The sequence below is a fragment of the Ornithorhynchus anatinus genome, chromosome X5, assembly GCF_004115215.2.
Source record: "Ornithorhynchus anatinus isolate Pmale09 chromosome X5, mOrnAna1.pri.v4, whole genome shotgun sequence".
Lineage (NCBI taxonomy): Eukaryota > Metazoa > Chordata > Mammalia > Monotremata > Ornithorhynchidae > Ornithorhynchus > Ornithorhynchus anatinus.
The window spans coordinates 67902124-67917292 of record NC_041753.1 but is presented as its reverse complement, the minus strand read 5'-3'; the positions used below and the strand labels follow the sequence as shown (position 1 = coordinate 67917292).

Below are 15169 nucleotides of genomic sequence, written 5' to 3'. Positions count from 1 at the left end.
CGTGAACTCTCTATCCTATCCCTTCCCCGTTTCATCCAGGAGATCTCTCGACTGCATCGAGAAAATGGAAGTTGTCTGTTTTCCAACCCTCAACGAGGAAAAAATAGCCAGCCCCTCCACCTCTAGGTGATATTAAATTTTGCCAGCACAGTGCTGTATATCATCAAATTCTAAATTGGTTGGATCTTGGTGTTTTCTAACATCTTGGAGTGATTTTCCCTGAGCACGTCTTGTCCTCTAATCCTGTAAGGAAGATCTGTGCATTTGGAAAATACAATGTGCCTTTTCCCTAGGTGCTTGCTGAACTCCTTATGTTTAGAGATAGAATAGTGAAGCGAGCTCAATGCTGAGTGGTTGACTGCCTGGAGGCCTCCTATGGCCATGTGTCATCATTTCGTGTAAGGGGAAATCTCTACAAATCCCAGTCGGAACACTTGGGAGCTGGGAATTTTCCCAATTTCCATCCCATCCAGGGGTTAAATGAAGTCATCGCAACATCTCAGCGACTTTGAGTCGACTGGAATCTTGGGGAGGCTAAGAAATAAATATAAAAAGGAATGAGGGAAGGAGAAACCGGGAAAAGGCTTAATCATGGGCCAGCCCCAAACACTACAGCTAAAACTGGGAGTGTAGCTATTTGGGGTGCTCATGGTTTAGACTCCTGGTTTGGGATTGGCTCCGATTTGGTTCTGAAGGCTTGTTCGCTGTGAATTCGCCAGTCTCGGCTACCCAGGAATGTATTAGGGTCACCGGTGTGGAGGATGTAGTGCACTGAACTAGGGGACGGGGGATGTAGAAAAAGAATTAAAAGACTACATCCCTGCCCGTGATGAGCTTAAGATCGGATCAGGAAGACAAGCAGAAATGGATGTCTATCCCGTAGGTAAGAGTCAGAAAATAAATGCCCAAAGTAACTATTTGTAAATAAATCAACAAACGCATGAGCTCCTTGAGGACAGGGTTTATTTCTTCCACTATGTCCTCTCAAGAGCGAAGTAAAGTGCTCCGCCCAAAGTGGGCACTCAATAGATACTATTGATTGATTGATTGACATCACCCTTGTGCTTGGAGTCGTACCCTTTACTCACCCACCCTCAGCCTCCCAACACTTATGTCTACGTCTGTAATGTATATTAACGTCTGTCTTTCCTCTGCATTGTAAGCTCCTTGTGGGCAAGGAAGAAGTCTATCAACTCTGTTCTGTTGTACTCTCCCAAGGGTTTAGTCCAGTCCTCTGCACACAGTAAGTGCTCAATTAACACCACTGATTGACTGATGAATGCTGAGATGACTGGTGGAATGGCATGACTGGAAATGTGTGGTGATCAATCAGCGAAGGCCTCATTTTTAGTTGGGCTTTGAAGGAGAGGTGGGACCTGATTTGGGGTAAGTCACTGGAAGAAGCTTTTTTTTTATGGTATTTGTTAAGTGCTTACTGTATACCAGGCACTGTACTAAGCGCCGGGGTAGATACAAGCTCATCAGGGTGGACACGGTCCTGCGTGGTGCTCACCGTCTTAATCCCCCTCTTACAGATGAGGAGACTGAGGCTCAGAGAAGTGAAGTGACTTGCCCAGGGTCACAGCAGGCAAGCGGCAGAGCTGAGATTAGAACCCAGATGCTTCTGATTCCCAGGCCCGTGCTCTATCCACTAGACCATGCTACTTCCTCAACTGTAAAATAGGCATAGGATACCTGCTCTCCCTCCTAGATGGTGAATTGTGTTCATTCATTCAATTCATTCAATAGTATTTATTGAGCGCTTACTATGTGCAGAGCACTGTACTAAGCGCTTGGAATGGACAAATCGGTAACAGATCGAGACAGTCCCTGCCCTTTGACGGGCTTACAATCTAATCGGGGGAGGCGGACAGACGAGAACAATAGCAATAAATAGGATCTAGGGGATGAACATCTCATTAAAACAATAGCTAGGGGATGAACGGCTCATTAAAACAATAGCAAATTGTGTGTGTGTGTTTGTGCGGTGTGTGGTATTTGTTGATCACTTATTTTGTGCCAAGCACTATTCTAAGACCTGGGGTAAATACAAATTAACCAGACCGAACACAGTCCCCATCCCACTCGGGGTTCACCGTCTAAGGGGCAGGGGAAACAAGTATTGAATCCTCATTATACGGAAGAGGAGACTAAGGCGTGGAGCAGTTAGTGACTTGCCCAGAGTCCCACAGCAGGCGAGTGGCAGAGCCAGGATTAGCTCTCTGTGGGCAGGCAATGCGTCCGTCTATTAGTGAATTGTGGTCTCCGAAGAGTACGGCGATTTGCACACAGTAAGCACTCAGGAAATATGATCGAATGAATGAACGAATAGAACTCAGGTCCGCTGACTCCACGCTGCTTCTCAAGTCCTGGGTGAGACACAGATTGGGCCTGATCTGATTATCCTGTATCTAGCATAGTGCTTGGCACATAGTCTGTGCTTCTTAAGTGCCATGACGATTGCTATTTATTAGATTTTACTTCAAATTCCTGACTGCTGTTGGCCCCCGTCTGTGTGAGGGAGCAAGGAGTTGGAAAACCTTCTTCTGTGGCCATTGAGTCAACCCGTTCCTACCTCCTGGGTTTCCCATCTTCACAGGGGAGTTTCTGTTTCTTAAGGTCTCTCTGATCTCGGGGAGGCTGCCGAAACGCGGCTGACCGGCTGTCGATTGGTTGGCCAGCCGGCTGATCGACTAGGGTCGATCAGCACTGAGAAGCACTGAGAAGCAGCGTGGCTCAGTGGAAAGAGCACGGGCTTTGGAGTCAGAGGTCGTGGGTTCGAATCCCGGCTCGGCCACTTGTCAGCTGGGAGACTTTGGGCGGTGTGTAGTATTTGTTAATCACTTATTTTGTGCCAAGCACTATTCTAAGACCTGGGGTAAATACAAATTAACCAGACCGACCACAGTCCCCATCCCACTCGGGGCTCACCGTCTAAGGGGCAGGGGAAACAAGTATTGAATCCTCATTATACGGAAGAGGAGACTAAGGCATGGAGCAGTTAGTGACTTGCCCGGAGTCCCACAGCAGGCGACTTCTGCAGCACTTCTCGGTGCCTCAGTTCCCTCATCTGTAAAAAGGGGGTTAAGACCGTGAGCCCCACGTGGGACAACCTGACTAGGGTCGATCAGCACTGAGAAGCAGCGTGGCTCAGTGGAAAGAGCACGGGCTTTGGAGTCAGGGCTCATGAGTTCGAATCCCAGCTCTGCCACTTGGCTGTGTGACTGTGGGCAAGTCACTTAACTTCTCTGTGCCTCAGTTCCCTCATCTGTAAAATGGGGATTAAGATTGTGAGCCCCACGTGGGACAACCTGATTCCCCTATGTCTACCCCAGCGCTTAGAACAGTGCTCGGCACATAGTAAGTGCTTAACAAATACCAACAACCTGATTCCCCTGTGTCTACCCCAGCGCTTAGAACAGTGCTCGGCACATAGTAAGCGCTTAACAAATACCAACATTATTATTATTATATTATTATTATCAGTGCCTTTTGGGGCTGAGCATAGTCCCTGTCTGCTTGAAGGAATTGCTTTCCCATAATTCAATGGAAACTGAGAGTCATGGAATAATAATAATTATGGTATTTGTTAAGCGCTTACTCCGTGCCAGGCACCGGACTAAGCACTGGGGTGGCTACAAACAAATCGGGTTGGACACAGTCCCTGTCCTGCAGAGGGCTCACAGTCTCAATCCCCATTTTACAGATGAGGTAACTGAGGGACAGAGAAGTGAAGTGACTTGCCCAAGGCCACACAGCAGACAAGTGGCAGAGCTGGGATGAGAAACCATGACCTTCTGACTTCCAGGCCCAAGCTTTATCCACTGCGCCATCATCATACTACCAAGAGGGACTATATTGGGTGCCCAACGCCTGTGCTTCAAATCAATCCAACTCCTGCCTGGCCCAGACAGTACTCTGGGTTCTTAGCGTCAGAGGCCGCCACGGATGCCCTCGCCCTCGCCACAAACCAACAGGTCGGTGCTGGGCAGAGGCTGGTTCCCGGACGGGCTCCTTGCCCCAGACCCCAGTGCGGGTCACTCTGAGATCGAGCGGAGAGGAGTATTACAGGTCTTTCCTCCGAAGCCCTCGGGCTGAGGTGATTTAAAGGAGCGCCCACAGCGAGCCGTTGAGGTGGTGGAGGGTTTTCCCTCCCTGGTGCCTTTTCTGAGGGAACAGGCCTGTACCACTTGAGGAGACAGGTTTGTTGAGGAGTGGTGAATCCTGCCTGGCTCTCGTCCCACCTCCCCGCCCCCTCATCTCACCTCTCCCCCGCCCACGCCGGTCTCTCGTCCCTTCATTCTGATCGCCTTCGAGCCCACACATCTCACCCGTGCCCCCCGACTGCCGAAACCTCTTCGCGTCCTCTCCACGTCTCCTCTCGTCACCGTGCTCTCTTGGTGGTTTCTAACCTCCGTCGGGACCCTCACGGGAGATGATCTGGTGGCCAAGTGCCTCTGTGGCTGGCCAGGAATAGGGTTTGGGAGTTGGGGTGGGGGAGAGGAGAAGGGTCGGCTCCGGGAGAGGGAATCACCATCCCACGCACGGAAAGTTTCCAGGGCTTTGCGAACTTTCTTTTTTCCCAGAAGGCTTTGCTCGGGGCGAAGGATAAGGATGGCCGAGGGGATGCCGTGCCCACAGGTGAGGAAGCGGACGGAAGGACGGTGGGTTTCCTGGGGTGCAGTTGTGAGAGTAAGGGGTGAGTGGAGGGCGGGGGTGGCGGTGTTGGAGGAGAAAGTACATATGTTCCCGATTTTTGGCGTGGAGTGTGCCGAGTCCCAGGCTTGGGATGGTTTGAGATGTTAATTATAGGATCCGGGGATGTCAACCGAGATCTCTCTTGAATAAGTTAAAGCGCTTCATGTCACTCGGCGAATAAAAAACCCCGTTTGGGAAATGGCAGTCATAGACAACAAAAGCAGAACGCGCACATGTCTACTACACAGGAGGACGGCCGGGTACCCGTGTCTCTGGCTTTCGTCCCCACCCCTCCCTCCCCATCCCGTTGCTAGGAAACGGAAGGACTATACCGTACTTCTATCAACTCCATACTTGCGGGGAGATTGAGAAATTGGTCCGGGTATGTGCGAGTGTGCTGATTCCCAAAATATTTCCGAAAACTTGTGTGAGGGTTGGAAGGCAAGTTTGGTAGGATGATCGGGTGGCGAGGAAGAATGAGGGTGATTGGCCCAAGACAGGAAGCCCGGGTGGAGGCATAGAGATCGATTGGTTTTCCAAGGCTTTCCGGGGGCCCGTTTTTTCTTCCAGGGCTGCCATTAATCACACAGACGATCAAAGGCTGGGAAAGGCCGCCATGGTTTAGGGAAGCAGTGCTATTTGGTTTTTGTTTTTCAGACCGCTTTAAGCAAGAACCCTGAGGAGAAATATTTTTGGTGCAATTCTGAGTTCTTTAAAAATAAACAACTTTCCCTGCTAAGGTGCTTCATTAGGAGATTTGAGATAAGGTTTCTGCTCTGAAGTGGGAGTTTTGGCTTCTGAATTACATGATCTCCAGAGAGATTAGGGTTTGTAGAAACAAACCTATTTATTTGAGAGGACAAGTCCACAGGAAAGGTCATGGGGAAAAATCATGTCGTGTGGTGGAAAATCACCCCAGGTGACTCAGGAAGGTGATGGAGAACTTAAAGGGTCTTAGTTTTCCCCCCGAGTGGGTTGGATATTTTCAGAGCTGGTGTTTGTGTTTGAGGGAGCCTTTCTTTTTTCCACATCAGTTAGGAGAAGCAGCGTGGTCTAATGGATAGAGCAGGGACCAGAGAGTCAGAAGGACCCGGGTTCTAATCCCAGCTCCGCTGCTTGTCTGCTGTATGACCTTGGGCAAGTCACTTGACTTCTCTGTGCCTCAGTTTCCTCATCTGTAAAATGGGGATTAAGACTGAATCCCATGTGAGACAGGGACTGTGTCCAACCTGATTAACTTTTGTCTACCTCAGCACTTAGTAAGGTGTCTGGCACATAGTGAGCACTTAACAAATACCACAATTATTATTATGTGGGAAGGGGAAGCTCCCCCCCTTCTTTTTTGTTATGCCCGTCCCATCCCTGCCAGTGCCTGAGTGCTACTGGGAAATGGAGTGACGTATTTCTGAGGCTCCCACTGCCTTCCATCCTAGAATGAATAAAAAGTGGCTTTGTTGTGGACAGGTATTGTTGTATTGAGCTCTCCCAAAAGCTCAGTACAGTGCTCTGCACATGGTAAGCGCTGAATAAATACGATCGAGTGAATGAATGAATGAATGCTCCCATTTGGCCTGTGTCTACTGTGTTTCTGGAGCTTATTTAAAGCGTGGTTCCCAAGGGGTTTGGCTGTAAAAATAGGGCACTAAAGGATTTTTTTTTTTTCCTGAGGATCTCCAAGATCCTTGGCCTTAAAACGGATTCCCAGGCAGTGGCAGATGATTTGCCCTCAGTGAACGGAAGCACGGAACCCTTGGCTCCAAGCTCCACATTGCAAAATTCTTACCATCCAGCTCTCCTCCCACTACGCATCCTCCTGCCCAGAGAGAGACATTTTCTCACATTCCTCCCACTGGCGTCTATCTTCTTTCTTCCTCCAACACAGCCAGTGACACAAGCCTCACCCACTTTACTTCCTGTGTTAATTAATGTCAGTGCCTAATAGCTCTCCGAACAGATGTTCCTTAAAGGAAAGCTATCTTTAGGTAAGCCAAACCTCCCTTTATTGTTTTTTGGTCTTTGTGGGAAAATAGTCATTCTCCTTCCACTTGCCCTGCCGGGAGATCTCCAAGCACCCAGGAAACCCTGGAGCAATGTGGTTGATGTCTGACTGCACCCTCCCTTCCCCCTGCCCACTCCGTTCTTTTCGATCTCTTAGGCCTCAGTGCAGGGCCACTTCTTAGGAAACCACCTGTGCCTCCTCACAATTTCTCCTAATTGAGCCCAGGACACCAAGCAATCAGGACCCTGATTAGCAGCTATGGCAAACACAAGGACGATTGCTGTTGGGTTGGACTCAGTTTCCCATAGCTGAGGCTAGAACCCGGATAACTAGCTGAGCCACTCACTTCTCTGCCAGTGATGCCGATGTGAAAGCACTGAAATTCTGCAGGCCAGGAACCGGGGTCAGTCAGAGATTGAGGACGAAGTTGGTCTCCTGCCCATGGCCTCCAACCTGTTCCCCGGTGTAGGGGGTCTTGCGTCGTGCCATCCTGAATGCCCTTGGCCCAGGAAAGGATTTGACAGGGACTGTGTTGCTCTTTAACACTGGATAGCAGAGCAAGAGTTGGGTGTAAAGAACTCTACCCCCCCCCCCCCACCAACACACACGGCACTTAGGTAGATATTCTTCTACTCTATTGCTTCCTCTGATCTGTAATATATCTTGGCGTCTGTCTCCCCGCCTAGATTACTCAATTTCTCGAGGACAGAGATCACATCTAGTGCGTCCATTGAGTCAGGAGAGCTGGGTTCTAATGCTGGGTAAACTTGGTGCAGGCACTTAACTTCCCTGTGCTCCGGTTTCCTCATCTGTAAAAATGGGGATAATAATAATGTTGGTATTTAAGCGCTTACTATGTGCAGAGCACTGTTCTAAGCGCTGGGGGAGATACAGGGTAAACAGGTTGTCCCACTTGAGGCTCAAAGATAATCCCCATTTTACAGATGAGGTAACTGAGGCCCAGAGCAGTGAAGTGACTTGCCCACAGTCACACAGCTGACAAGTGGCAGAGCTGGGGTTCGAACCCATGACCCCTGACTCCCAAGCCTGGGCTCTTTCCACTGAGCCACGCTGCTTCTCTAAGGAACTATGGTCTCCCTCTCTCTCAGACCGTGAGCCCCATGAGGGACAGGGACTGATTCTGACCTGATAATCTTGCATCTACTCGGGGGTTGAGCACCGAGCTTGGCACATAGTAAGTAGGTACTCTCCCAAATGCTGAATACAGTGCTCTCTGCCCATGGTAGGGACTCAGTAAAGATGACTGAATGATCGGCTACTAGGTTGGGTTATGGGGGACCGAGAGGCTCCAGGGGTGAGCTAAAGGATAGAGGAGAAGGTACATCTGGTTTGCTGGGAATTCAGGAAGGAAGCTAGCAAAGAAAATGGCCCACCCTGAAGACCTTAGAACGCTAACACCTTGGGAAAATTCTGTATGCTCTTTGAAGCAATCATTATTGGGTCAGTTACAACCTTTCTTTTGGATGATGTTATTTATTGTAAGACATCATTTTTATTAAATACACTGTAGTACAAGGGACTTTCCATGTCAGGTTGAGAGAAGCTGGTCACATGATTCACAAACAGAACTTTTTAACACTGATACTCAGGCGTCACTTTGAAATCAGCCAAGATGCAGTGGGTCTTTAAAAGCAATGGACCTCTATAACAGACGGCAAAACAAGAACCACTAAATATCTGCACAGAGACATCACATTAAAAAGAAAATAACCCAACGAGGGGGGGGGGGGCGGGGGGGAAAGCGGGAGGGAACAGAGAAGAGAGAAGGAGAGGAGCTCGGAGGGAGAGAGGAAGGAGGAGAGAGAGAGGAGAGGAGGGAGGGAGAAAAACGGAGAAAAAGAGAGAGAGAGAGAACGCGTTCCAAACACCAGGTCACAGTTTTAGTGAAAATATATCTATTCAGAGATACTGGTATGAATGTATATACTGCCTAGATACATACAACCATCTCTCGAATATACGGGTGTGTATAAGGTTATATCTCCACATAGATATATCGACTATAAGTAGAGACCAAGGGAAGGACAAATATTTAATACGAATTTGGTCATTTCTTGATGGGTTACATAATTCAAAATCCACATTCAGTTCATTTACCTTGGCTAGAAAACATTCTCGACTGCTTTAAACACATTTAGGTTTTTAAGCGGTAGAAACACGTAGAAGCTGCAAGATGTAGGCCTCTGAAGACATCCAATTGTATTTCATTTTCTTCTTCTTTTCGCTCCGACAACTTGACTACTAGCAGCTCTTATTTGCCCAATGGACTCTGGGTTCTAAAGATACATATTCATTTTGGTCAGTCTCCATTCGGGACCTTATTCAGTGGCAAAGCCCAAATTCAAATGAACATAGACCTGGCCAGGAATGCATAGACGATAAAATAATATTCCCATCATTTCCCATTTCTTCTCCTGAGACATGTGTTGAAGATGGCAAAATAGTTGCTTGGTGGCTGTTGTGAAATTCACAGTGTTTTGCCTGCAACATGTAGACTTTTTTTTTTGCTTTGTATTTGTGGGGAATGGAGCAAAACGGAAAGAAAAAAAAAAGATAACCAGTGTGCACAGACAACAGAAAACAACGCAACGGAGACTCTTCATTGAATCCTGGACCCACAGCAGCAGTGATTCATCCCAGGCCTGACACCTAGAAAATACGGTTTCCTGTGCTATCAAAACCTTCATCTCGAAGTAGAAGTAGAAACCCCCTCCCTCCCACCCCCCATCCTTTAGAACACTTGAAATTCATTCACAAGCTCAGAAACGGTCTTTGCTTTAGAAATATTCATCGCTCACTAACTTATTCAACCAGTAAGTTGGTCAGGTTTTTTTGGTTTTTTGTGGGTTTTCTTTGTTTTTTGTTTTTTCGCCTCGGAGCAAAAGCTGCCGGTTTTAGGCTGTTCTAGGATTCTTATGTCACAGAAAGGAAACAAAAGAAAGAGAGCAATGACCGTTACTTATCGGAGTATAGATGATAGATATAGACTGCACTGGTTTACAAACCGAAAATAAGATGTTGGTTCAGGAAAAGGGGGTGCCCGGCTTCTTTGCCTGCAGAGTTCCCGGGGTGGGGGTGGTGGTGATTTTTCTGTGTGCTGCAGAAGAACTCGGGGGATGGGGGAGAGAAGAGGGAATGTGGGAAAGTGCTCCTCCTGGGAAGTCTCACAGTTCTCACCATTATCCCCCCAGGGTGTTGCATCCGAGTCTTCCTGTCCCGTTCTCTCCTACCCACCCCCTAACCCCAGCAGAATTCCAAGGTTGTGTAAGTGCCACAATGGGACACAAGGAGAACAATGATATGGAGCCGAAAGAATACTAAATCGATGTTCTCTTCCTGGAAGTTTTCACCGAGACCGTTTGAATCCAGCCTTTTCCTTGTGAGAAATCGTTATCCGGGCTGGCACCGGTGGGATGGCTTTCATACCGGGAATGCTGTTCTGAACACGGCCAGCTTTCCTAGTATTTCCTTCCCACCCCCTCCCCCAGGCTGAACTCCACACCGTTGGAGAGTTAAGCTTATGGACATGGAGAAAGGAAGAAAACAAAACAAAACGAACAAACCAAAGAGAAACCAGTATGGGTTATTTCGCAGGTTCGATCATCCTATTAACTACACCGCACTCCCTAATTATAATGATCTGCATGAATATGTGCGCCTGTTATTTTTTATACATATACACACGCCTGCATATGCATAAACCAAGTAGTACTTACACACATAAACATACCTGTAAATACCATATGTAGAGCATACATGAAAACATATCTATGTATATTATATAGAGAATCATTTTTAGCACGATCTAGAAAGGAGAGTGTAGAAGCCCAATTGTCAGATCTGCTCATCTTCCCCCAAGGCTCGGCTGAAGCGACGACAAGCACGTCTTCTCGTTCTACTCGGCCTCTCGAGACCTTCCGACTCTCCTTGGGTTTTTCTCTTGCGGGTGCCCAAGGTCCGGCTCCCCTTCTACGGGGCGGCATCCGCACCACACTCTTAGGTGCCAGATTATCACTCTCGGGCCGAAGCCAGTTTGAGCCGGGATCTAGCCCAGAGGTGGGGGTGGTTGGAAGCGTTTCATCCGCTCCATATCCCCTACTTGAGGTCTCTGCCCCTGTCTTCCTCACGGGGGCCCAAGGGCTTCTGGGTGGAGCCAAACTGCTTTCTGGTTTTCCAAACGCAGGGTCTTTTGAGCTGTCTTCCAACCCTCGTCCAGGAGAAGGAGAAAGGCACAGAGCGATGGCCTGTGAGTTTGCCAGGGAGGCTAAGGACAAGTGGACCTGATCCGGGAGGGTTGTGGGGGGAGGAGGGGGCGGCCCCTTCTGCGTGGGGCACATGCAGGGACTCCCCGTTGCTGGGCTGTTTCGTTTCGATCAATCCGTGGTATTTATTGAGCGCTTACCCTGTGCAGAGCAGGTCACTAAGCACGTGGGAAAGTCCAATACAGTAGATAGACACGATTTGCTGTCTGGGACACCTGGAGCGCTTTTCCATCAACATGGAAACAATAACGACAATAATAAATAAGAGTAAGAATGATGACGAACAATAAATACTTTGCACTTGCAGAGAGTCCTTCATCCCACAACTTCGAGGTGCTTTTCGGATGTTGAAGGGACACTTATTTTTTTCCTCCTGAGGAGACGGCTTCTTGGTGAGCTCTGCAAAGCCCCTTCGGTCTTGCTCATCTTAGCTGAGTCCTCATCCCTCTCAAATCTGGTCCGCCGGGCACTTGACGCCTCTGCCATCCATCAGAGCGAACCGAACCATCGCTTCTCCAAATGGCTCGACTCCGCTTCGTCCCATGTGGACCCCGGGGTCCGGGAGAGTTCCCCCCCGAGCCAGATGGAATTGGAGGAAGGCTGTGAATTCATCTTCCCTCACCTTCCTTCTAATGTGGTTCCACAGTGAGTCAATAACGAAATCTATGGCTTTAGTTACATCGTTATGCCTATCTGGGAGCGTTTGTTGTTCGTCGACAGAGAGCGTAGCTCAACGCTGTCAGACACTGCCCTGTAGATTACACCAAAGTTTTTTGTTGTTGTTGCGGTTACTGTTTCCAATTTCTAAATTTCTAAGAATTGGCTTAGAAAGCCTGCAATGGAAAAGCAAGTGCTGGAATAAATAATGCATACAAGCAAAATAGGAATCCAGCTAGTACATGACATTCAAAATGAAAAATGCTCAATGTATGAAATAAAAGCGCACACGCACACACACACACGATGAATAAGAACAAGGTCTTTTCAATCTGGCTCGCATTAGAAAAATGTCCATTTGTGCAGCAACGGCCCCCTCAGAGAGAGAGGCAAATGTTCTCGAAGAACCGATCGCATTCTCTTTCTTCATCTGATCGTGGATCATCGCGATCGTTTCTTCAACCCCCTCTTTCGTCTCACTTCCGGTCCCTGGCTTTTCCCCTGTGAGATGGAGCTCAGCAACGTCCAACGGGGCCACACGTGTCCACCGCAACAGAAAGCGAGGGAACGAAAACCAAAGCAAGACGAGAGCAGAAGCTGTAGGGGCGGCCGAGTGCAAAGAGCCGGGGTGGGCTCGGCCCCCTGGGATACCACGGACCTTCACAGACCTCCTGCGATGAAGTCTCTCCTTGGGGGTATCCGCTCTGCTTCGCCTAATGACGCGAGTCCCGCTTTCTGGATCTGCTCTTCCGGCCGGCCGAACGGGGAGCGACTGACCGAGACCGTGCACCGTTTTGCTGGCACAAGTGAGAAGGGGAGAGAGGGAGGAGAAGAAGAGGGTGTGACGGGCACAATCTAAGATCCACTCGCCTCCACCTTTCCGGCTCCCTTACCTTCGTTCCGGGTTCTCAGCTTCCCGCTGGAGCCTGAAATGAGCACTGTACACAGATACACCAAGTTTCTGCCCCGAGCCGGGCAGAAAACGCTTTTGCTACGACACCAGTACGGGCAACGCAAGGGGGCGTCTGCGCTCATAATCTTGACTGGTGCCTTGGGCGAGGCAAGAAAGAGCGCTTTCTTTCCTACGAAGAGAGAGTCCCCAGCGCACAGTTCAACCCTCCCGTCGTCTCAAACCTTCCCCAGCACACAGTAGTGAAACTTTCCCAAGTGGGGTTGAGGGTCACTCGGTCGTCGTGGTCTCCTTGGTCCCCGGACTGTGGGTGGCATCGCTGTGTTCGTTCTCTCTGGCTTCGTCTCCCACTGAAATCTGCTTCCAGTCGGAAGGTTGGCTTTCCTTCTCTATCCCAAGGCTGAAGCCACCAAAAAGAAAAATGTCAACGAGAAGAATCGGAAATCGAGATGGATCCATAGAAACTCCTGGTGTCTATAGAACAGAAGTCACAAAGTTTGAGTCAATGATTTGTTTTCCCTTTTTTTTTCATCCATGTCAAAGGCAGGAATACAACAAGGCATTGTTATCTGTGGCGGGCAAAAATGTCTGCTGATATAACAGGTCAGCTTTTTAAGGCCTTTGTCTATGCAGAATTAACAATGATGCAGAAGCCAGATTGAGTCAAAAGCAAGGGGAAGGGAAAGAGAGGGAGGGAGAGAGGGGAAGAGAGAGAGAGAGATCGAGAGAAGAAACCCAAATCAAAAGTCCCGAGGGGAATGGAAAGAGAGAAAGAAGAAATGAGATGACTTGGTAATGTCGGAGAAGTCGTGACTATGTCTACAGGTGGAGCAGAGCCCACTGCTTGCCCTTTGAAAGCTTCTCCACCTCTTTGTCATTAATACTGTCAGAGTTAAGAACACATTTTGATGGAGTCCAGCGGCAGTTAAAACACATTGGTTCCCTTGGCCCATCCTCGCGGCTGCGGGGAAGGGGTTGGGGAGAGGGAGGGGATGGGGGGAGGGGATGGGGCGGAGGGCTCTAGCCCAGAATATCCAGGTAGACCGGAGAAGCCTTGGCCAAGTTCTGAAGGAGGGAGTGGATGTCTTTGATGTTGAGCCTCATGTGGGGCTCCCGCTGCCAGCACCCCAGCATCAGATCGTAGACCTCCTTCGGGCACGTGCGAGGTCGCTGCAGGACCCGGCCCTGAGTGATGCACTCGATCACCTGCCGAGAGATCGAAGGAGGATTAGCGGCCGAGGAGAGCTCCGGCTTCAGATGGACGTTGCCGGCGGAGCACTTCCAGGTGGGCCGGGGAACTTGTATTTCCCTCATCCCTCATAGGTGGTTATTGTTATTACCGCCCTTGGTAATAATGATAATTATAGTATGTGTTAAGCACTTACTATGCGCCAGGCACTGTACTAAGCACTGGGGTAGATACGATCAAATCGAGTTGGACACGGGACCTGTCCCACGTGGGGCTCCGGTCTCAATCCCCATTTTACAGATGAGGTAACTGAGGCACGGAGAAGTCACTTTGACTTGCCCAAGGTCACGCAGCAGACAAGTGACAGAGCCGGAATTAGAACCCATGACCTTCTGACTCCCAGGCCCGTGCTCTCTCCACTACGCCATAGAGCGGATGACCGGGAAAAGTCAGGGTAGTGACATAAAATAGAAAACTAGCTGCATTTCCAGGCTTCACCATCTTGGATTTCATCAACTGGGCTTGGACACACTCCCTTGTGGAATTTCACGGGCATAGTGAAATTCAAGATAGGGAAGTCTAGAACTTGTCTGGAGCCAGTCATTCATTCGTTCATTCAGTAGTATTTATTAAGCGCTTACTGTGGGCAGAGCGCTGCACTAAGCCCCTGGGAGAGTACAATACTGTGAGCCCCACGTGGGACAACCTGATTCCCCCGTGTCTACCCCAGCGCTTAGAACAGTGCTCGGCACATAGTAAGCGCTCAACAAATACCAACATTATTATTATTACAATACAACAACACACAGACATTCCCTGCCCACCATGAGGTCAGTCTAGAGAGTCAAACCTCTGGTCTGAGAGGGCAGACGAGGTAAACCTGGAGTGAGATGTTAAGAGTTGGGGGAGGGGAAGGAAGAATGACCTCACATTACACAGTGGGCGTGACTGGCTGAAAAATACCTTTTGCCTGCTTTTTTGAACAATTTTTTAATTTCCATTTGTACCTAATCTTCCTACTTGGGCTGGTTTGTAGCCTTGACTCTGGCCAGGTAATTAAGCTCCTGAAGGGTGGGGATCGCGCCTACCAACGCCAGCTTAGAGACGCAGCGTGGCTCAGTGGAAAGAGCCTGGGCTTTGGAGTCAGAGGTCATGGGTTCTAATCCCGGCTCCGCCACCTGTCAGCTGTGCGACTTCGGGCAAGTCACTTGACTTCTCGGTGCCTCAGTTACCTCAGCTGTAAAATGGGGATTAAGACTGTGAGCCTCACGTGGGACAACCTGTCTACCCCGTATCTACCCAGCGCTTAGAACAGTGCTCTGCACATAGTAAGCGCTTAACAAATACCAACATTAACCAACTCTATTGTACTGTACTTATTACTGTGCACACAGTAAGCGCTCAATAAATACCATCAGTTGATTAACTGACGC

General features: G+C 49.1%; 1 protein-coding gene across 7 annotated transcripts in view; it reads right to left on the bottom strand.

Annotated features, from left to right (window-relative positions):
- Window positions 1-8936: 8936 nt before the first annotated feature.
- Window positions 8937-15169, bottom strand: part of NTRK2 (neurotrophic receptor tyrosine kinase 2) — a 356778-nt gene continuing 350545 nt past the window's right edge. For all 7 annotated transcript variants that reach the window (XM_029055020.2, XM_029055014.2, XM_029055018.2 and 4 more), the window contains one exon: window positions 8937-13753. In XM_029055020.2, the coding sequence (XP_028910853.1) occupies window positions 13568-13753 (186 nt within the window). In that variant the 3' untranslated portion in view covers window positions 8937-13567. The remainder of the gene's footprint in view (window positions 13754-15169) is intronic.